The 23,546-nt window shown below is 42.2% G+C and overlaps 1 protein-coding gene across 4 annotated transcripts in view; it reads left to right on the top strand.

Moving 5' to 3' along the window:
- The window catches only part of EYA2 (EYA transcriptional coactivator and phosphatase 2), an 87,574-nt gene that overhangs the window by 22,691 nt on the left and 41,337 nt on the right, over nt 1–23,546 (top strand). For 3 of the 4 annotated variants that reach the window (XM_066199159.1, XM_066199158.1, XM_066199157.1), the window contains exons 2-5: nt 14,620–14,738; nt 18,364–18,412; nt 19,016–19,158; nt 22,037–22,153. In XM_066199159.1, the coding sequence (XP_066055256.1) occupies nt 14,630–14,738; nt 18,364–18,412; nt 19,016–19,158; nt 22,037–22,153 (418 nt within the window). In that variant the 5' untranslated portion in view covers nt 14,620–14,629. Of the gene's footprint in view, nt 1–14,619; nt 14,739–16,571; nt 16,617–18,363; nt 18,413–19,015; nt 19,159–22,036; nt 22,154–23,546 lie in introns of all 4 variants that reach the window. The other variant, XM_066199160.1, reaches the window with a different exon arrangement.

The raw sequence follows: 23,546 nt of genomic DNA, 5'->3' as shown, positions 1-23,546 counted from the left end.
GCACCTCCTGCTCCAGACGGGAACAGACCAGCTGGAGTGAAATGACTGGGATAGAAGAGTTACACAGACAAATGGGAATTAAAGGGAGAGTTTAGCCGTGCAGAAGTTGGGTGCTGGGATGAGGAGGGATATTATGTGGTCTAGGAGGGAAGAGGAATGTAAGATTTAGGCTTCTGTTTGGCTCTGACAACTGCAGGCAGCGCCTGCTCCCTGCATGGGCACAAGAGCAGAAAAAGGTTCTGAAGTGGTAAGCAAAAGTCAGAAATGCACTGGCTTCATGGCCTTTTTCATGGGTGTGGGGCTGCTTATCTGTCTTGGGTGTTTATTTATTTTTCTTCCTCACAGCCTTGTGTTGATTTACCTGAGTGAAGCATGTTGTCTTCATAATTTTGAGCTCAGCATGACCAGAAGTGGAAGAATGCAGAAACCCCTGTTTTACTCCCCGAGGAGGGGAATAGAGGCAAGCAGGTTAAATAGGAGTTGGCTTTGTGAACTACTCTGATAACAGGGAACCTGTGGCTGACACAGGACTGTCTCCCTTACGAGAGCCCCAGCCGCTGGATCACGGCATCAAATTTGCCATTTCTGACACTTCCACTCGAAAAAAATAAAGTAAATTGTTTTTCTAATATCAGTTCTATTTGTGTTATTATTTTAAGGTGGCTCTCTAATTAGTGATTGAGGGAAATTAATGTAGAACTGTAACTTGCTTGAGGTCAGATACCTTTGCTCCAATTTTTGTACTGCTCCTGTATATGCACTAACGGAAAAAAAAAAAAGGCAAAACACAATCTGAAATTAGGCACAGTCTCCTTTTTCCTTGTTTTTCACCAGAGTTATCTGATTTTCTGCCAAGGGGAAAAAGAGGTGAGCTGGTATATTTCTTTTTGAAGCCAAGCACTGCATTCGTATACATTCATACACTCTTGATTTTATTTTTTTATTTTCTGGTACCTGAATGCTGCAAACAACTGGAGTCAGCAGAAGCATCTTTGAGTGCTGTTTGTGAGTGAATTGGACATATCTGTGCCGTCCTGTAGTAGCTAGAGGCAGGGAATGACTTTGATTCTTTTGTCTGTGGTAGAAGTTACTCCATAAAAGTGTCAGAGAGAAGCTACACTGAAGGTGATGAGCTGAAGGTGATCCAATGTCAGGAAACACATCCTCTGTTGAACCAGGCTGTCAGGCTGCTCTTCTGGGCTGTGAAAAGGTGAGGGCCTTTGAAGTCCCATGTGTGCAAGCAAAATTTGCCTTTAAGCTAGGGAAATTGCAGATCAAATCTGAGTTTTAGGTCTAAGGCACTCACCTTCTCCATGGCACATGTGAGCTTGTTCTGAAATATCCAAGCGATGAAAGTTGGCTTTTACTTGCAGCTGGATTTTTTTAATCTGTACTGATGATAAAACTCTTCTCTTAGATTATCTGAAAGAACTCCAGGAGCTGCCATTTTCTGTACCTGCAGGGAATTACCTCGAGCTGCCCGGCAGTGCTGTGGATGACACAGTTGCCCCTTGCTGGTTTGGATCCCTCTTGTTCCCAGCAGTCCCAAATTGGGCTTGAGTGGTTGCTGTTGACAGGTGGCCTCGGAGGTGATGAGCTGTGTCACAGAGCTTCTTGAGAGTTCCACTGGTGCTCCCAAGGGGAAGTGGTGTATGATATGACAGGAGGAAAGAGCTCATTAGGGAAACAAAGTGGGCTTCAAGATGCTAGTTTTGTCACTGAAGCTGTAAACATCTAATAAAAGGTACCATGACTTGTGGTCTTTGAAAGTTGCCCTTTGTTTTTTGATCTGGCAGGATTTTTTTAAAGAATTTTGAAGCTGTCAGAAAACAAGTTAGGTTGTAGTAATCAGAACCTATTTTTTTTTATTTTGTTTGATTTTGAGGAGTGAGGGGGAAAAGTGCATTTTCACCTTAGAACAAAGCTGCAAAAGGAGTCTGTAACTTGTGTGTGCCTTCCTACACAAGCACCATGCTGGCCATCCCATTAGGAGTGCTTGTTGGTACTGTTGATGACAGTTACTGCTTGAAATCTGCGTTGAATGTTCTTATGTGTTTTAGTGCGAACCAAGTGGCAAAAAGCTGTTACAGCACCACACATGCTTCTGACTTGTCTGACAGCTGAAGGTGGTCCCTTTTTAGCAAGTTGGTGCTTAAAGAATTTTTAAGTTTAGTGAAATTTGGGATGGAATATGGAGTTTTTCTTCTAGGTAATGAGTTGGTTTTTTTTTAAAATGAAGTAGCAATTGAAAGATGCTGCTATTACACGGCTGTCTAGTTGTCTGTGTGAAATAAGCTGGTGGCGTCTGTCCAGTCACAGGCAGATGTCCACATCACAAATCATCAGACTCCTTTTATAGAGCAGAGAAAATCAGCCCACGCTCTTTTGGTTCAAGCCAGGAGGGATACAGTGAGGAAACCTTGCATTTCTGCTCTATTCCATCTGCATTTAAAGGAGAAAAACACGCATATGCATCTCTTTCCAGAGAACTGTTCCAGCATCACTGAATAGGAGCAAATGTCCTCCCGGGAAGGCATAACTGGAAAGAGAAAATTTGTTGAGACAGATGTCCTCTTGTGTAGATTAAGTATTTTTCTTTGAATAATGTGGTGGAACTTGCAGTTGTGCATGTTAATTCTCCTGGCTGACAGGTAGCTGGCTGGTGGGTTTTGCAGGCTCAGTTTGCTGTGATGGACAGATGAAAGGCACTGTTATGTTACACTTTGGTCCCTGCTACTGCTGCTAATTTTGACATGCCATTGTAAAACCCTTTACTTTTCATATATGAGAAGGTGTTAGATTAAGTGGTTGGCTAATGGGCATCTTTGTTCCAGTTACAAACTCATGGTCTCTTTCAGCACTTTTCCATTTGCTGCCCTGACTGCTGTTTATGGCAGCAGCGGCAAGAGCTACGGCTGCCAAATTTATTTTAAAGATCATGGTGTTTGGTGCCAACCCTAATCTCTCTTGGTGCCAAACTTGGCTCCAGCAGCAGTAGGTCTACATTGTTATTCTTGTGCAACACTTCCATTACATCATGGTGAAAGGAGGAAAAGAGATCTTAAAAATTTCAGTTATTCACATGCAGTATTCACAGTGGGGAAAAACAAGACGGAAAACAAAACTCCTGCAGTTCAAATGTCAGTGTCCCTCTGCACTTTGTCAAGTTATTTGAGGCCTGTTTAATATCATAAAATGGCACTTCCAGGAAGTGTTTTTCATTATCAGATCAGGCTTTGCAAAGGAAAACAGGGACATTTGTGTGCATGGCATTGGGTTGGTGCATTTGTTTTATTTGGGGTTTTCACTACAGGGCTGTCCTGCAGAGCATCAGTGACTGCATGGCAGGATCTCTGTGGTTCCTCTGTTAACAACCTCTGGTTATCCCTGCAAAAATTCCTTCTCTCTGTCTTGAAAATAAACCTAACAGCCAACAGCTTTGGGAACTTGGGCCCAGGTTAACTTTCACCTGGGCTTAAAGAAAAAAGCTTCAGCCTGTTGTCCCTCCAAAATTCGTGGGAAATCAGACCTTTGCCCACTTGAACATACAAAGTGAATCATCCTGTCCCATTTGTCATTCCCATGTTGTTACTTTAGCCTGACTTTCAAATACCCACAGAAAAAGAGTTAAATGGAGTTAATATCAAGGAAAACATGGTCAGCATTTGCTCTGAGCAGATTCCTTTTCCCCTTGGCTGTTTCCACACTGTTAATTGGTATGAGTAACGAAGTACATTTTGCACAAGCATTGCTTTTGATTATTGTCCTTTTTTCTCCTAATATCTCCAAGGTGAGTAGCAATTACGTTGTGCTACTTTGCTCACTGCTGTTGTGCTGCAGCTCTGTAAAACGAGAAATCTGCTGCACTTTTACCTGTGAACCGCCGTTGTCAGCCAACCTCTTGATTCAGAGTGTCCCTTTTGAGTCTTCTAGAGTTAGATACAGGAACAAAAAAATTGATGTTTCAGTATTCCTACTGGTGAGGTAACTAACTTTCACTACAGAAATACTATTCATAATGATAGTTGATTTTTATTTTATTACAAGTCAAAAACTGAGGGAAAAGGTGGCTTTAGTTATATCTGTGAAGATGAGAAGAGAAGGGTAACTTCTTGAAGTTATGCTGAGTGATAGCCTCTCTTCCAGCACTATTCTCTGCTCTTCTCAAAGAAGGATTGTGACTAGGAATGTTAGAAGTTCATTAATTTGATTTATGTAACCACATATTGGCTAAATCCAGACTGGTAACCTGACTTACTTGGTATCTAAAAAGGGAAGGTGTATCAAAGTACAGCTGGATTTCCTCATCTAGGCCATGCATTTGGGAAGCAGCTTCAGGGTTAAATGGTACTGAGTGAGCACCTGCATTTGCAGTGCCCTTCATCCTACCTGCTGTAGTGCTGCACGAGCTTTGCCTATAGCATTTGTGGACAAGATTGTGTTAAGCAGCATCAAAAGGAGGGGAGCAGCTCTTGTTCTATTATAAGGATTAACTGGTTTGGCTCAACATCTTTGAAGATAACTCAGCCAGAAAGTCACTGTTGATCACAGAATGGTCAACAAATAAACTTTGTGAACCTGGTATTTCCATAAATTGTAGCACTAATAGAGCAGTTCTGTTCAGAAGTGCCATAGCCATATCACCATCACTGCTCTTTTATTGATAAGGAAAACAAGGCAATCAGAGATTCGTCCAGCCTTCTACACACACAACTGCTCTTTGCTGTCTTCTCTGCTTGGAGAAAGTCTGACTTGAGGGATTTAACCAGGGAGAGAGTACGTCATTCTCACTCCAGCCTCACCTGTACTGTTATGCTAGACTTTTCCCTCACATCCAAAGTCCTTTTGCTAACTTACATTTCATAGTTCTTTTCCCATAGCTCTTTCTGAATTATTATTCCCCAAGTGCTCCTCCTTTACAGGCTGAGAACAGAGGTGCTGACACAGGCCTGTTATAAAGGGGCAGCCCTACCTTTCTTAGTGGATTGCTGGAGCCATTGCAGGACTCTGACAGGTTTGAGAAGTAAATCAAAATGGTGAAGAAATTCTCATAGTCTGGGAATGGAGAGATTTTGGACCAAAAATGAGTGAGAGAACATGCCCTGAAGGACAGGTCTCGTGCCTCGCCTCCTTCTTGGCCGTCTCATGTTCACGTTGGTCATTATTCACTGGCATGGATATCAATACTCCAGCAGTGTAACAGATTCCACCGAAAGATTTCAGAGCACTTTCCAGCCCCTAAAAAGAGCTTAATTGGCAATTCATACTGTAGTTCCCAGTTTTACAGAGGCCTTAATGTAGTCCTGAGAAACTTGCCCAATCTCGTAGCAACTGGAAGAACTCAGCAGTGTTACTTCAAGGTAAACTGCAGCCCTAGGGAAAATTATATATCTGTATCTCTATATCTTTTGTTACTGTGGTTTATTTAATACTGAAGTACCTGGAGGTCTCACAGGGAGTAGGACACCACTGCACTGGTGAATGCTTTACATGCGTAGAAGGGGAACACTTGTCCTGCAGCTTCTCTAGGGAAGACACACTAAGGTCAGGAAGCGCAGTGATGGCACAGAGAGTGTCACCCAGGAATCAGCTGAGTTACTGGGGCAGAGCAGGGAGAAAAACCCAGGTTTTCTGAGTCTCAGGCCAGGGTTTGATCCGCTGTTTCTCTATGACAGAATTAATCTCATTGTGTCTTCTGTGAGAACTGTTGCCATGGAGTGAGCACCACTTTTTCCTGCACAGTTACCTGTGGGTTTTAGTAAGAGTATTGCTTCTCAAGCAGCATGAGCGTTTTCTAATACATTGATTTTTGTGTGGAAACTTCATAGAATCATAGAATGGCTTGGGGTGGAAGAGTCCTTAAAGATCATCTTGTTCCACCCCCCTGCCACGAGCTGGGACACCTTCCACTAGACCAAGCTGCTCACTCTGAGGATTGGGGCAGCTTCACGAATGGTGCATCACCTTTTGAATGAGGAGTTTTTTGTTAGGATGTGGGTGGTATAAATGTTCTAAACTTTCTGGAAAATGTTTCCCCTTGGCACTCGTTCCAGCTAATGGCCAACTTTCCCTGCATTAAACTATGCAGTGATAGAATTCCTGCTGCCCTGCAGCTCCAGCTGTGTGCTGTGCTTTCCCTCCCAAGCCCTCTGCAGCTTGAGATGATTTGTCTTGTCCTGCTGCATTAAATGGAGTTTCAGGGAAGTTATTACTTGCCTCGTTGAAGAGATAGTTTTACATAAATGATTGCCTAAAAGTAGTTTCTCTCATGCCACTGGAGGCTGGTCAGGTGTGCCCAAGGCTCCACAGGTAAGCAAGGAAAGCTAGTTTTTATTTGTGATTTTCCACTACTTTTTGAAGCTTTTTTTTTTTCTGTGATGTACAGTGCTTTATTGTCTCTGCTTCATCCTGGTGTGGTAGAGCTGAAGTAGTTTCTGGATGCTTAATTCTGCTTATGTAATTGCTTTATGTTACAGTGTATTGATGCTGCAAATGCTTTACAAAATAACACACACACCTGAGAATGAGTTTTTTCCTGGTAAGACCAGAGTTTCATGTCCCAACATAGGTGCTGCTCTTTACTCACCATGACGTGTGAGGAAAAAGCAGAAAACTGATTGAGGGGAATAAACTCTAATTTTATACCTTTATATTTATATATATATAAAATAATATATATTTATATTTAAGTGTGTTTTTAGCCCTTGCGATTCTGAGGAGAAAGAGTAAAAAATGTGGTTCTTCAAAGTGGAAAGAGGTGACTAAATAGTGGCAAGTGTCATGAGCTGGACTCTGCAGCCCTTGGTTTGGGAAGCCCTGACTCTGGGAGCAGTTATTGTGCATTAAGGGCCCCGATTCTGCAGCTGGAGCTGCTGGAGTGGTTTTCTGCAGTCACATGCAGCCCTTGCATGCCTGGGGGTTCTGAATAGGAATAGGTGTGATGAAATTAAAAAGCTTGTGAATGTCAAAGAGGAATGTGGAAGCTGAAAGAGATTATTTTTGTACATTTGTATGTATGCATACACATACAGTTTTCTATTTCAAATCACTGTAGGCTATAAGCTCATAGTGTTTCTTTATTAATGTATCCTGTTCTGTGTGGTACTTGCTTGTTCACAGTAAGAGAGCTGAGTAATTCTGTGCTTTGGAAAATAGCGTCTTTGCAAGGGTTGCTCCACTTAGCAAATGGATCCAACAGACCAAAAAAAGGCATTGTGAAAAAATCTGATTTCTCATTTTGACTTAGAATAAGTGAAATACTGTTGTTGAAATTAATTTTAAAAGACCCAGTGACTCCAGCCAGTGTCATGACATATTTCTGGTCAGGCTGCCAGGTTGAAGGTCTGTGGTGTGAACCCCATCATGAGCTCACTGGGATTTCCAAGCTGCCTCTCAGAGAGTGCTTTCAGAATCAGTGGTGAAGGTGCCTTGTCTTGGGTGGGTTTTTCTTTAAATGAGACAGTTCTTTTTATCAAAATGGCACTGAATCCCCTTTGCTGTGGACTGCTCAGCCAGAAAATGCTGCTGCTCCCCCTGCTCTGTCTTCTTTCAATCTCTTCCCGTGGTAATCACAGGAAATGCAGGGGAATCCCAGCCCAGCTCATCCCCCTTTTTCATCTCAGTCTACTCTGTGTCTGCAGGAAAAGAGCACCTGGAGGAGCCAGTAGTGAAGCCCTGCTAGGGGAGGAGGAACATTTATTTATATGAAGACAATCTACTCTTTTTTTTTTTTTTTTAAATTAACAGGTCTGAGCCAAAAAAGAAATAGTGTATTTAAAGAAAAATCAATGAAAAGCAGACTGGAATAGCAGGTGATGCCTGTTGAAGCAAGTCAATGCTTCTGGAAATTCAGGACTTCCCGGGAAAGAAGGCGATTATTTGTGCCAGTTCCAAGCACTGAAAAGTCTCAAGGCTGACTTTCCTTCCAAAAAAGAAAAAAAAAAGAAAGAAAAAAAAAATGTAAATGTGGCTCAAAAAATTCATGAGACAGGAATTTTCATCTGTTTTTCACTGTCTGGCCTATGGGTTAGATCAAGACAGAAAACTTCCAGTGAAAGTAAAATTTTGATAAAATGACTGTCTCATTTAAAGAGAGAAAGACAAAACACAGAAACCATGTGGGGAAAGATTTTAAAGCTGATGGAATACTTTGGTTATTTTTAAACAATAGTGGTTTCAGAAGTGTGAAAGAATTGGTCTATTCTGTTATTTTTTCTCAGTTATTTTTCTTAAACTTGTTTGGAATTAACACATTTTTAAAAAAAAAAAAAAGAGGAATTTGAAAATCTTAATGTTAACCCAGGCGATTTTTTTTCCTTACCTATCTCGTAACTTTTGTCTTGTTTCTCTAGGTTTCATCCTTAGCCTGAGATAATACAGATAATAGGTGCTGGAGGCTGATGCAGCTCTGTACCCCCATCCCAGGGGCTGTGAGCCATAGTGAGGAGTCCTCTTTCTTTTGTGTCTGAAACAGGCTGGACAATGATAAATCCAGACAAGTACTGCTGCTTTTATTGTGCAGTTCCATCAGGAAAAAGCTGCTCTCAGGAGTATAAACAGCCCGAGGCATCTGCCCTGCAGGTCACCTTGAAAGGATATCTTGTCATCGAGGCTGTGCTGTCAGTCCTGGACATGAGCATTCATGCCAGCCCAGGTTTAACTTTATGCCTGTTCAGGCTTTTCCTGCGTGCATCTATCAGATGTACTCGTGGATGAGCTAAGACTCATTATAAAAGAGAAAACAGGGTCGTGGCTTTCACCTGCTGAAGCATTTTTGAGCTTTTCAAATGGAACAAAGCATCTATTGTAGATGGAGGGGAGAACATCCAAACAGTGTGGGGAGGAATGTACTGACAGAGGAAATGAAATTACTTTCCTCTGCTTTTGAAATGTGTGGATAGAAGCAGCCAAAATCTCCAGTGTGGGAGATTCCCTATGATTATACCATGTGGAAGGTGGCTGCAAGATCATACTGTTTTCTTTGCTTATGAATGATTCCTTTATGTTTGTACAGGAGCAAAGTAAAATTGAGAGCAGAATTTTGCTACCAAAAGTCCTGGCAATGCTGCCTAAGCTGCTATGCTTCCCATGGAGTTAAAACAGTAGAAGTTTTAATTCCCAATGAAAATTAATGAGGCATAGCAGGTGCTTTTGAAAATTTTATTCATATGGGTGAAAAAATTAATCTTGTATTTCCTAGGAATGAATTAAACCCAAACTTTTTAGTACTGGGATGGGTTTTGTTTGTTTTCTCTGAATCAGAGAGTGAGAAAGCCATCTTCAGGTTTTTTTTGCATGTGATTCACTTCCGAAGTAAACTGGGGAATCGGGCTGCCATCTTTTTAATGATGAGTACCACTGGAGTAATAAAGTATTTCTTAGCAATCTGCACCATTTTTTTGGAGGGTAGAAAGATGAAAGTGGTTGATCAGCTAATTAAAACCAGATAAAGTCACAGAAGCAAGACAAAAATGTTACTCTTGCAATTTGGCTGCGATCTCTGTCTCTACTCCTCCCCTTCCCAGCAGAGCTAAAAGCAGAAGACTTGGCTTGTACCACTCCTGCCTAGGGCTCTGTGTTGGCATATGCATATGTTTAGGAAGATCTAGTGGTTTAAGCTTGTATTTGGCCTCCATCCAGATACAAGTAAAAATTCTTGAGAAGATCATTGCATGGGATTGTTGCAGGGAGCATATATTTCTGTATTTATCTCTCCCCTCATGGACAAACTTTGCAGTTTCTCACTCCCTTGAAGTAGTTGTCTTTTCCACTGTAGGATCTGGCGGGTTTCTTTCCCAAGGGAAGGAGTTCTGTCTTTTTCACCTGCAGGGCTCCGAACTCTTCAGTTCCTTCACTGACGCAGAGCTCATTCTCCTTTTTTCCCACATCCGTGCCAGCTTCCCCTCCCAACCTTGTGTCTTTTACTCCTGACTGTCCTTCTGTTGCTCAGATGCCCTCCTGCAGACTGCTGTCATTTTGGGGGAAATGCCCTGCTCTTCCTTGTTCTTACTCCCCCTTAAGAGATGAATTCTCTTAATCCCTTGGCCATTGAGTCTACCCTGGTACCTGATACTACCCAGGTGTCTTATTTGCTGGAAGTGCCCCGAAAGTTCTCCTTTGAATGTTTTTTGTACCACTCGGGTACATTTTGAAGGCAGAATTCTGTCTTCTCGCCCCAGAGATGGAGTGGAGATGAGTGAAAAGTGCAGGCTCCAGGCACAAGTCCACTGCCTCCACAGGCAGGGGGGAAGAGCCCGTGGTCCTGAGCTGCCTTTCGTGAGTTGTGGGGGGGATGTTAGTAACAGCTGGAAGCAGACTGAGAGAGGATTTGAGTTCTGCCTAAGCAGCAGAGCTCCAGGCTTTGGGAGGAGACTCCTTGATCTGTTGCTGGTGTCTCCTGGCTTGCCAGCTGTGCTGGGCAGAGCTGTGGAGAGGTTCCATCTGCCCACAACGCCACAGTGGTTTCCTGTTCCACCCTTTCAAAATATGATCTGTGGAGCTCTCATCACCTTGCAGACTCAGTCTGCACACTGGGTCCCTCCAGGCATTGGACACCCATTTTTGGGCACTTTGCTGGAGAGAGATGAGATAGTTCAGGAGTTCAATCTTCAGCACACATCTGACTGTCTTGACTTGGGGTCTGGAACTTCAAAACATCACTGTAAAAGAATATGGGATGTGCCATTTGCCCCAACAGCTCAGTCAAAAATCTGAAACCCTACATTGTTTAATCTGGCATTCCTAGATTCATAATGACTGAAAAAAAAAAAAAATACATCTATTTCTAGTTTTTCCTTCCTAAATGTTAGAAAAAGGTTTTAATCTTTTTTTTTTTGGCAGAGATTTCGTGGGCTAACTTTCAGGGCAAAATACTGGAGTTTGAGTAGGGGATTCTAATGGAAAAGCTGAGCAACAAATTCACACAAGGTTCTTCTCAATTATAGAAGCCAAAAGCTCTTCCAGATGTCTGTCAGATGCTAGATGCTGCCATCACTGGTTTTAATAAAATCTCGTATTCAGCAAACTTTATTACTGATTTACTGTACGCTGCTTAAGCCAGAAAATGTTTTTTCTCTAAAAAGAAAACAAAGACCTGATATTTTCATCAGTTGCACTCCAGCATGTCATTTACTGTGTTAAATACCAGCCCCGTTCCATTATTTGACTGTTTTCTGTAGCTTGCCATCATTAAAACTGGAATTTCAGAGACTCTTGTCAAGAGGTCCATAGGCAAGAAATGCACATGAATAAATCAGTAAATGGTGCGTGCAAAACAGGCAGAGCCACTCACAGCACTCATACGTGACATGCACAACCAGACAGGCAGTTCTCTGAAAAGTTACCTGTTTGTACATGCAACTAATACATACTCTGAACTAAAACGAGCTGAAAAAAACCCACAGGAAAACGTTATAGAATAAATACAGGAAAATATGATGTGGCTTTGTGAATACAAAAGGGAAGAGAACAAAACCAGTAGAAAAATCATCAGGCAGAGAGCCGCTAATGAAATCTCTGAACAATGATGTAATTAAAGTGCATTAATCACTATAAAAGATCATTTCCCTTTAAACATCTGCTCCTGTTCACTTGGCAACAGCCTGGGCAGTGTCATGAATGATGGGGGTTTTGATTATGCTGAAGGGCATGTGTTATCTGAGAAACAAGGTGGAACAGCCCCAGCTTGACAGGATCTGGGGCAGCAGTGCTTTCCCTCAGTTCAGGGATAGCACTGGGGAAGTAAGGGGGAAAGAAATGAGATGGTGATTGGAGTGGAAAGGAAAAGCCTGTATAAAATGGAACCCCACCTTCTCAGCCATGCAGACAAAATTTAATTGGGTGCCGATGGATTTCAATAAACTCATTCCTCTGGGAAAAAAGCCCCTGCCAACCCTACTGTTTTTCAGAGAGCCTTGGGAGCCAGAGCTTGTTCTGACCAACTGAGAAGCACCCCAAAATTCTTCCTGAGCCCTTTCCCTGTGGCAGCCTGGCTGTGCCAGTAAGGGAGTAGGATGAGGCATTTCTGGGGAAGAAGCTCTGGCACAAGCTCAGAATGCAGAAGAAGGGTTTTGACCATCCCTTGCTGCCCTGCAGTCTGTGCTTGGTACCAGGTGGAGCAGAACGTCCTGCACTGCTGTGGGGGCTGATCTTGATGTGAAATCTGCCTCTCATGGGCTGTGTTCTGGGTTGAGTGAGGAGGCATGGATTGTTGTTTCAGGTCTGTCATTGGGCTGTGTGCCTTGGGTAGGATTTTTTACACACGGAGAATATTTTTTGTGTCCTTGCACACCTCTGACTCCTTGTTGCATTTCCACACCGTTGGTGGCGTGGGCACAGTCGGTGGCCCTGTGCATCTGCATTTTCAGTTTGTCTGTATCTAAGGCAGGGAGGGGGAGCTCCTTGTGCTCCTCTTACAAGGGCACGTCTGAAGGTGGAACCCTTTGAGACCCACTAGCAACAAAGATGCAGCTGCAGAGCAAGGCTGATTTTTATGCAGCTCTTGTTTCCTTAGCAAATCTGCAGCAGGTAGCACTTGGGGACAAAGGGATGACGCAGGTGTTGGATCCAGAGTACTGCTTTTCCACCACACTGGTCGTTCATGAGGTCTCCTTCATGGCACATACTTGGGAAGCCTTGACCAGCCTCTGGAACTGAGGCTGTGTTGATGATGAGATACCCACATGGATTTCCAAGGGAGGCAGACAGATCCCAGATCCCACCTGGAGAGAGGAGGATTGGGGTTGTGGACTCTGTTCATGGTTCTGCCTCTTCATGCCTATTTTGGGTTTTTTCTGTCTGGGCAGCTGTTAGGTGAGAAAGTGAAAAAGAATTTAGCTTTGGTCTTTGCTGTTTAATTACAAGTGAAATGATCTGGTTTGTGCTTGTTCTTAACAATACTTTTCCTCCCTCACAGGGACTCACGGGCTTTATAAAAGGGATTGGGGAGGTTCAGATAAAAAGTATGTGCCTTTCTGTTTCTCAGAGCTGGTAAAGCCATACAGGGGTATTAATCTGAATATCAAAACAAACCTCTTGGCTTCTCCCAGGAGTGCATAGATTGGTATTGCAGAAGCCTGAAGATTTCAGCTTTATGTGCTGCTTTCTGTAACTTTGGGATGTTTTAGGTGTGCTGTGGGTTGTTACCCGCCAGGTGCTGCCATGCCACCTGCTGCCTGCATAGCCCAGCTCAGGGAGGTGCCAGCCTGGGAGCAGGGATGTGCCAGCTGCCTTGGCAGGCACCTTCAGTGACGAGGGAAGGGCAGCCTGAGCAAGCTGCAGCCAGGATCCACTCACCACCAAATTCCCTCTCCCCCATCTGCTCCTGCTCAGGCCCTGCTCTGTCCAAGAGCACAGTTATACTTTCCCCTAATAGCCCTAATTCCAGCCAGTGACTTCCAGGGAACTGAACCGAAGTTGTGCTCTGTGTGGCCGTGGAAAGCAAAGAATGGCACAGAACCTTTGAGTTCTCTGTTCATCATCTGGTCTGGGCTTGAACCAAAAGCTGCAAGTTTAGTCTTGGAAAATTCAAACAGGTTTCCATTGCATTGTGTATTTAAAAAGAAATAAGGACAATTAATTGAGAAATTTAGCTCCAGGTTTTCCTTGCCCGGTGGGTTTTTCTAGACACAGGCATTGGTTGCACAGGGAACAAGGGGAGAACATTATAGGAGTAAAGGTTTCAAGGAGACATGCCTTGCATGAAAGGAGTTGTGCAGGTATCAAATGTAACAGATCTTACTGTGCTCACCCCATGGTCTTCACCAAAACTTGCAGAGGTGTGTAAATCTGCGCACTTAATGGCATATTTTGTACCCATCCAAAACATCCAACACTTCCAAGGGAATCAGGCAGCTGGAAAGGTCCAGAGCTGCAGGTAGGCACATGAGTTGAAGATGGTGGTGTGTCCATGAGTAGACCTATTGATTTTTTTATATAAGGTCTGAAATAATGATTTAGTCCACTTTTCTGGACTGTTTATGCAATGCAGAGGTTGTAAGCTTTCATGATGGTGTAGGTCATGTGCACACATGAAGAGTTATGGTTTTTCTTCAGAGGTCTAAATCCTAGATGTGGCTAATTTGAAATTTTTGGTTGCATCAGATAAGGTTGCTCATGTGAAAGGGACTGTCCTTGTATCACTGCCACCTAATGGCCAGGACATTGTAATTGGTTGCCTGGTTTGGGTGTCCCCTGGAAAAGTGATCCTGTCACCAGTACTAACTTTATTACCTTGTAAGACTCGATAATGATCTTAACTGCCCTCAGCTTCATTTTCAGCCTGTTACAGTCTGTTCTGCAGCCTCACTGGACAATGGTGTGTGTACTCTTGCTTCGATGGCATATGAGAGATCAGGAATTTAGTTTTCATATGGCAAAATCCAGAAAGAAAGGGAAATCATAAATCAGATGGGTGTAATCTCCAAGGAAGCATGTACTGCATTTTTATTCAGCATTTTCCTTTGATGAAAACTTTAGTGAGTGTTATTATGTGGAATTTATATGAAGCCTGGGTTTAGGTAATCAGCTTTAATATTTATACTCTTAGGGAAAAAAAAATGAATCATTAGTAAGCATGCATAATTAATGAATAAATTGTATTTTTCCTTTGTTTTCCTTCAGGTATAAGGAAATGCTAGATCTAGTGATATCACCCAGTCTGACTGTAAATAGAGAGTGCCCTGACAGACTGAAGCTTAACCTTTCTCACATTTATGCCACGGCTCCAGATGACATAGAAGGTAGGCTGCTCTTCTGCTTACTGTTTGCTGCTTTAACATAACATATATGAATGTATGTAACCAAAGGGAGCTGACCACTGCAAGGCCTCTCTTCTGGCAATTAGTTCTTCAGTTTCGTGACCAGCCGAGATTTTTGAGTTGTGTTTCTTTTTTTGTAGACTAGCCAGTTGTGCTTGAATCCTTTACTTCCACAGTGGCTTGAATGCAAACGGAATAGAAATATTTCATGTGTAAATATATATCTGTGTATAGTTGGTGCCTGCATTTATACACATGCATGTGTCGGTTTTTGTTCCACTGGAAGAACTGCAGGTGCAAACCACATTTTGTGCAGACCTGGTAGTTTCTGCTGGAGCCCCAGTGGTGGTGTGAACGTGAGCCCTGGGCTTTGCTGGCTGTGCTGCTTTTAAGGGGGGCGCTGTGGGAGCTCCCGGGCCCAGAAATGTCTTGAGCAGCCTGAAAACCTCTTGCCAAAGCAGCTCTGTGCCCCGGTTTGCATCGCTCTGAGACCGCTGCTGCCATCCCCACATGGTTAGCCCTGCTGGTCTCTGCTCTGGAGTTTCACATTTGGCAGGTATCAGGGACAAATTCTTTCAGTGGTTGAGGCTCTGATGGAAATTTATCTGCTCTCCTCCTTCTCCCCCCCTGCCCCATCATACTGTTCAAGTGAAGGAAACAGAAGAATGTTAAATCTGCTAAAAAAATTATTGGCAAGTGATGCAGCTGAACTAGTTCTTGCTAGTACAATCCCAGCTATTGTTTGCTGCGGTCAGGATCTGTCAGCCTTCCTGTTAGAGGGGAGTTAGGAAAAGGCACTGGCTATTATGTTTTAGTAGTATGTTTAACCCTTCATTTATAGGCTCTTAGAAGCCCAGGAGATGTTTTGTTTGCATGTTTGCTCAGGCATTAGGAATTGCGTGGTTAAATCATGCCCATCGTGGCTGCCTATTTGCAAAGAGCAGTAGAAGGAATAACAGCCTAAAGGAAACATCCTTTTAAATGTTCCCTGTTTGCAGAAAAGATTAGAGCTAGAAATGATTTTTAGGTACATCATTTTGTAAACGTCTTGGTGCAGGAACTGTTTTTTGTTATGTGATATAAATAAGAGCCAGCACAGGAGCTGTACTGTGGGACACCAGCTTGCCAGTGACAGCTCACGTTGATTTGTTTCTTATAGAAATATTGTGGTGTTTTTTCTACAGAATGATCCCCTGTGCTACCAAGATTGTGCTCTTTCCCTTGAAAATACTTCTGGTTAATTTGAAGAGCAGGAAAATACTTGTGTGTTTGACAATTCTCAGACTGACAGAGCCCTTAATGTAATAAATGCACAGAAATGTATGCTCTGTATTACACATAAAGTATTAAATTTAGCGAGTCTAGTCATAGTACTTACTCATGTAGATGTCCATGTAGCTGTCTGGCCTGTTGTTTTCATGGGTGCTTGTCATGAGATGTGCAGTTTTGTATCAGTATAATTTTCAAGTGCACATTTTGCCTGTAGGATCAATTTTGCCTTTTCTTGTCAGTGACAGCAGCATATTGCATATTTACACACACTAAATTTCTGCTTGGCATTCTTGGCAAACTTATTTGCCCTGTACCAAAACAAAAAATTTGAAGCTGTGGTGTTTTTCAAAGAGAAAAGAAATGAGGCTTGTGCTCAAACTATTCTGCTGGTATTTTATGTAAAAGCCATTAAGAATTAAAGACATTAGTTGTAAAATGTCTGTTTCTTCAGTGCAGTTCTGTTTGGTAATGAAGGACAGGCAAATGGTGTAGTTTTTGTTTTCACAGTCTGAAAATCTAATTTTCTGAACTGTTGTCTTTCAGGTAAGTCAAAGCAAATTTTTCATAGTGAGCTTGAAGGTGACTCAGGTAAGCCCAGTTTTGGATTTCAACTCAGTCTTTTTTCTGTGGATGTGTAAGTCAATAGATACGTGTCTGTCACATTATCCTTCATCAATATGTGCATTTGTATAACTCTGTCCTTTGCCAGTATTTTAAACTAAACCTCCCTGCCTGTTGCTTGGGAAATAGGTTACTGTACCACATTTTATAGGTACAGAAAGCAAGGTAGGATTGCAGGTGGATTTTACTTCTCTAAGGTGTTGGAAGGTTACAGGGCTTTGAAGAAAGAGTCTTTCTGGTTTTGTTTCTGTCAGTGATTAGAGTGCTCCTACTAGTGATTAAGCCTGTATAGATTTCACCATTAATTACATAAATCAACATTCTTAAAGAAGAATGATACCTAGTAATTAATATTTTTAGTAAGGACTCATGATGATGCAACTTTTATTGAAATTTAGTCTAAAAAGTTACCAGATGAAATGGCAGTATTTTCAAAAATAGTTTGGTGTAATCTCCAGGTTAGAGTGTAAAATGATCAAGCCATGTAAAATGTTGCAAAAAAGGGTTGTGTGTGAAGGAACAATTTTAAGAGAGATCTAAATCAGGATTAACAAAGATTTCAGATGTGAGCATGTTGGATCTTTCTGGTTATTCTGTCCATGTTTACAGCACGAGTTACCCAAACCCATATGACTGTTTGCATTTATTTAGACTGTATACGTACTTGCATATTTCATTAAATGAAAAATGGTTCAAATGTTTCGTTTGCCAGCTGACCAATGTGTGAACAAAGGAAGTTGTGCTGTTTAGGTCACTGAAGGTGGGTGGAGAAGCCATGTGCAGCGAGTCTGGTGTGTGCATTGATGCAACCAGGGACACAAAGGCTGAATCAGTTCTGCCTTGTCATTATTGATGATTGTGAGACTGTTTTGGCATTTATAGTGCTGAATTAATGGCAGCTCCAGCTGCCAGGAGCCAAGAAACAAAGTTTGGATGGCACTGTGGAGGCAACCTGCAAATTGTACATGGTGGTGTTTTGGTGTGATGTTTTCAGCATAACTTGCAGGCAACTTGCAGGTTTTAATTTAGCTTTGTTTGGTTTTGGTTTTTTAGTTTTTAATAAGGTTAATGTAAATTTATCTCTGAGTAAAGCTGGTGGCACATTTTTCTTTGGTAGTGTTACAGCACACAGCTGTTTGGTCCATTAGAAGGCATCTTGCACATAAAACTTGTGTGATAGGTTTTCTACTGATTTAATTTTTTGATTGCTGGTAGTTCAATAAGGTATGCTATAGTTAACTCAAAAAATTCAAATTAAGGAGATTTATGATGTTGTATTTTTAATATTTACTATTATTTGATATTTTAATGGACATTAAAGAAAGTGAGTCATGGTCTAGGAGAGTACCAAAAAAAGCAAAAGATCAAAATGTGCAGTGAGCTTAAATCACTTCAGCAATCATAGTATTGGCTTTTATAGCCTTTAGCATATGAGTCATTGCTTCAAAGCCCAGCTTCACAACTGATATCAGTCCCATGAGAAGAAGAAACTGGTAGTTCAATCAACTGGCATCACCCTCAATTAAAAACTAAATCTATATTTGTTGTTAAGCAGAGAATATCTGACTTAGTTTGGGACTATTAACTAAAAAATAAAAAGTCTTTTGATTCCTGCATATTTTTCTCAAAACAGCAGTGGTAAAAAAAATTGTATCAGCTTGGCCATAGAACAAAACATGATGAAAATCTAAGACCCTTTAATTTTGTTTTCCAGGCAGCAGCAAAGCAGCACCACAGTGTCCTCTCCATCTGTACACTACAAAGTGAGTGCTCGTGCCAAGTGCTGTAATTTAAAATCCGTGTTTTGCTGAACAGCCATTTTGTGCAGACTTCTGTCACCTTAAAAAACATCTGCCCTAAGCCCATCCACCTGTTCCCCCGCACGTCTCTGGCACAGTGAAGTAGCTGGTTCTTAATCTTCTTGGATATGGAGTGAATAAGGTTTGAGGTACTGTGAACTGTGTTTTTTGTACCCCTGGGTATCCAAACCTTATCAGTTTGAATGTTGTTTTGTTTGTGGGTGACCACAGAGGGGATGTGTCGAAATGTCTGAGGTTTCTCATCGCATTCACTTGTTGGCAAACTCAAAATGAAACATGAAGAATCAGTGTTGATTTTGGTTTATTTTTTTAACTTGCATATATTTTGCAGTATATTAAAGTTGCCATGCATTTAGGTGGCTTAATCTGGTAGTTCATAAAACAAACTTCTGCTTCAGTGTAGTCAATCCCAAGTTCCCAAAAATATTCAGCATCCTCTGTTAAATGTTATTTTAGCAAGATGCCTAGGACTGTTCTGCTTGTGCTCCAGAAGATCATGTACAGTAACTATTGCCTTAAACCCTTTTGTTTTCTTGTTCTGAACAGACATTACCCCCATATAGTGACAGTCCCGTCCTTCCCCAGCATGGCAGCCTATGGACAGGCTCAGTACAGCACGGGAATCCAGCAGGCTGCTGCCTACACTGCCTATCCTCCCCCAGGGCAGCCCTACGGCATCCCCTCCTACAGTGAGTACTCCACAGTCGTGCTGCCTCTGAGGGCATCGTCCTCCTGCTGCTGGCAAAAATAGATTTGAGGTCTTTAAGCCTTAGGGTGAATCGTCATCTATGTCTCAGCAACTTTGTCTTCTTAGGCTTAGAGGAAAGTCTGAGTTTAAAAACGTTACATTTACTTTGAACTGTATCAGCTTTAAACCTATCTGCTCTTCATATCGTGAGTTATGTTTTTGCAAGCTAGGTAAGTTTGGAGCCAGTCAGTGGTAGACCATGAGATACTCAGTTTCAGTAGGATGTGCCACTTAGGAGTAGTAGCTGGTGAGTGTTCCCATGATTCACTGTCAAGACAAAGTAGAGTAAATATGGTATTTATGAAAACTACACTTTGCCATCCTTGATTCTTCCTGACGTTTCAATAACACAGGCTACTTTGAGAAATTTTTTGTGTATATTATTACAGAAGAACCAAAATGCAGAGCAGAATACGGCATGGGTGAGATGTAACAGAGTACCTTGGTCTTGAAAGACAGTTTTTGTTTAAATGGACAGTTATTGGCTGTATGTGCAGTCCACATTTCTAACCCCAGTTGGCTTTGTTCCCTGCTTCTCTGCACAGCCTTGCCAACAGCTGTGGGGAGACAGTGCCGGGCAGGAGCAGCTGGGGGATTCGCACAGGGAACTAATTAAACCAGCACTCCTGACAGGGGAATGCCTGATCAACCAAGCCTTGAGTGTCCTCAAGCTCTGCATGGGAATACTGAGCTCTTGGGGAAGCTGAAAGTTCTTTCCACTCCTAAAGACCAAAGAGAAGTTGCTCTTGTTTAGGTACAGCTCTTTAACAGAAGGCTTTGGGCTTCTTACTTCTGGCTGCCCCCACGAGGGCTGAGTCTTGCACCATTAAAATGGCTTTGTAGTTTTGTTTCCACTCCTGTTTTCTCTTGTGCTCTTAAACACTTGGCAAATACCGTATCTCTTCCCAACAAGAAGTTTTTCTACAGACAAAGCTTTTACTGAAGGGAAATTTGGTGCAGCACTCTGGGAGGCTGGGGAAATGGCCTTGGCAGAGCCCAAGCTCTACCAGGATGATGAGAGGAATGTTTCGAGACCCTTTCCTGGAGCTGTTTGTGTGTTTGCATCAGCTGGCTGACTTCCAAGGAAAACTCTGAGCAGTTGTCCTGTTAGAGCAGGTGAAAGCAGAGCCATTTGCTACTGCCTAGAGGCTTTAGGGCATGCATGTGTCAGGGCCATATGCTGCTTATAAATCCTGTGAGTGACCTCTTAGCATCCTCCTTTAGTGGTTTCCCTCCCCCAGCCCCTACACCCTCGCTAAGATACTCAGCACAGCACATGAAAAACTCCACCTGGCTGACAACCAAGAACAATGAAGCAGTATTGTTTTTAGGCACAAAAAATAAAACTCGGCCAGCTTCTAGACAAAACAAAACATTATGTGGAAATTAATTTGGTGCTAAGTTATTTTGCTGTCTGACAACAATTTTTAGGCTTCCAAAGAGGCCCATTCACTGAGGATTAATTGTAACTGGGGTGGGTGGGTTGAATGCTGGGCTGGGGAGTGCTAATGGAATAGAAAAGCACGGGATATTGGGAAGAGGGGAATCTCTGCACACACTTCTCTTCCCCAGCAGTGATGAAGCCATGCACTTGCAGCAGCACTTGTCCCCTCACTGTCCAAATAAACTTCCTGCCTTTCACAGTCATCTCGTTATGAGCTTGTGCTCAAACTGCATCACAGTTCTTCTCACCTAAAGCTATAATAAGTGATTTTTATTAGAGAAAACATTCTCTGGGAGAGCTTACTCCAAACTTGAGCAAGCACAGACTTGCTGCTTCTAGTTAAGCTAGAAAGGAGCTTGTTTGGGGAAAGGCACCTGAATTCAACTTGTCTACAAGTTTGCCTACAAGTGCTAAAAGATGGCAACAGCATGGAAAGTGTGTAAATCCAAAACCCAAACATCAGCAGGGTCTGTGTTTAATCCCAGCACCCAGGGAGTATCCAATGGCCATCTTTTGTTGTGCAAATAGGATGCAAAGGAGGGAAGGATCACGCCCAAAGGGTTCATAATATGTTGCACCTTTGAGCTGTTTATTTTAATAATACAGCTGTACAATCTCAGCAGCATCTCAGAATAAAATATCAACTCCTTTCATTACCAGCAAGGGTTTCATCTTGCAATGTTTAATTCAGCTATTGCCGTTTCCCCTGTAAATTGTCAGTTTAATTGCCTGGTTTTAGAAATGAAAAGATTTTTGTGCCTTCAGGCCTTACCTGTTGTTCTGAGCTGTGTGTTATATCCAGCTGAGTAGATGATAACTCTCCTGTAGAACTTGCCAATAGATGTTTTGGTACCAAAGCTGAAAATACAGTGCAAATAAAAAAATAACTCTTTTGAGAACAGAAATCTTGAGGTTATTTTGCTGAAGGTCCCGTTCCATTGTTAATCATTGTGTGCATCAGATAACTCTTCAGGAAGTTTATGTGTCAGTAGTTTCTTCAATTCTATAACAAAATGATACATTCAATTGTTTTTGAAAACAGTATTATTCATGGTTGTTTACCCATCTTAGCAAAAGTGCATTTGAGTGTGGATACAGGATGTAGCTGGCTCAAATAAATGTATGATTAATTTGTTTGGCTGTTAGGAGACCTGATTGGGTAATGCAAATAATTAAACACACACACACATATATATATATATATATTATATGTGTGTGTGTGTGTGTGTGTCTAAAAGAAAGTGTGGAGAAAAAAAAAAGTTTATTAGGTTAAAATCCAGCTGAAAAATAGTTAATTCCAACACTTGCTCTTTTTTACGTCTTTATATGCCAAGCACTGACGTTTTTCTCTTGGTTTCCCCTGTGCACCCCAAAGGCATTAAGACAGAGGACAGCCTGAGCCACTCTCCAGGACAGAGTGGATTTCTCAGCTATGGCTCCAGCTTCAGCACCCCAGCAGCAGGCCAGGCTCCCTACACGTACCAGATGCACGGTGAGTGCAGCTCAGGGCCTGGCAGGGTGGGCTCTGGGCACTCACAGTCACACTCACAGCCCCACAGCTCCATCCTGCATCAATTCTCCACCTGCAATTGCTGTGGGGAGCTTGTAGGTGCAGGCAGTCAGCACAGGGAAAGGTAAGTCTCTGCCTGATCTGTTTTGCTCATCAAGGCATTGATTTCTGACTGAGGGACTGGATTTAACAGTATTGTTCACCTATGATCAATATAAGCTTTGTCTTTCTGCAGATACTGTGTTTTCTTTTTCTTAATTAGTTCTGTGACTGCATACCTGGGATTGTTGTGTTGGTGTGAATTCCTGCATTCTGATGGAAGCAAAACAAAGGTGGTTTTACACTTCATGCAAACAGTCCTGTCAGTATTATGCTTCTTCCTGCCTTATGCTGACCTGAACAAACTGCTCTGTGCTTAAACTGCTGCATATTCTCCCTACTATTATTTTTTTATCAGCTTTGATACTAAGAGAAATGAGAGTGACTCTGCGTGAGGAAAGATGAATGCACACAAGGATAAAGCTCTGCGTTGACTTTACCCATCCCTCTGAGATTTTCCAAGGGTTGGAAAACCAAAGAGGAATTGCACAGCTTTCCCAAACTTTTGTGGAAGTTGTAGAAGAGGAGAGAAATCACATCTATCACTTTGCTTTTTGATATTGTTGAGGGTTTTATGCAAAAAGCCCTTTTGTGGCATTATACTTAGCTGTCCCCATTGCAAAGGTGTCATTTAATTCTCTTAATTCTTCTCAGTCCTGAAAGTGAAAGGTGGACATACACATCCACTTTTATTTCAAGTCTGAGAGCAACTGAAATCCTGAACAGTTGCAAAACCAGGGAAAACAAGGTAAAATGCATTTTATTCCAGATACTGTCTGAGAAAGCTGAAGACTAAGAGTTGACCCTTGGCTGAGACTTCACCTGCTGGTTTTGTCAGAGCACATTCTCTCTAACGTTGAGGTGGTTTTTGGGCTTGAATACCTCAGAACATGCTGAAGACACCTGTGTTGGATCTGGCACCAAAAACAAGAAAGAGAAAGGAAGCCTTTGGGTTTGGGGTTTTTTGTCACCTGGACTCCTACAGGTTTCACCTGTTCTACTTCCTCATGTGCTCTTTTGAGAAGGCAAACTCTTGACTTTCTTAGGACTGAGATTTTTAAGGTGCCCCCATTGTTCAGTCAAGAGGTTTTAGACAAGCAAATTTTGTGCATCAGCACTTGAAAATGTTACACTTGCAAACAACAGTGACCCAGCCATGAGTTGTACCAAAACAAGCAGAGAACTATGTGCATGAGCATGAATGTGCCCTGGGGCAATGCTGTGCTAGTAGGTAAAATCACTTCTTCTCAGATATTTATTCCAGGAAGATCGTTTC

The sequence above is a fragment of the Chamaea fasciata genome, unplaced genomic scaffold (genome assembly GCF_029207755.1).
Source record: "Chamaea fasciata isolate MVZ Bird 193981 ecotype frontalis unplaced genomic scaffold, bChaFas1.0.hap1 SCAF_17, whole genome shotgun sequence".
NCBI classification, from domain to species: domain Eukaryota; kingdom Metazoa; phylum Chordata; class Aves; order Passeriformes; family Sylviidae; genus Chamaea; species Chamaea fasciata.
This window is presented reverse-complemented; position numbering and strand designations above follow the sequence as displayed.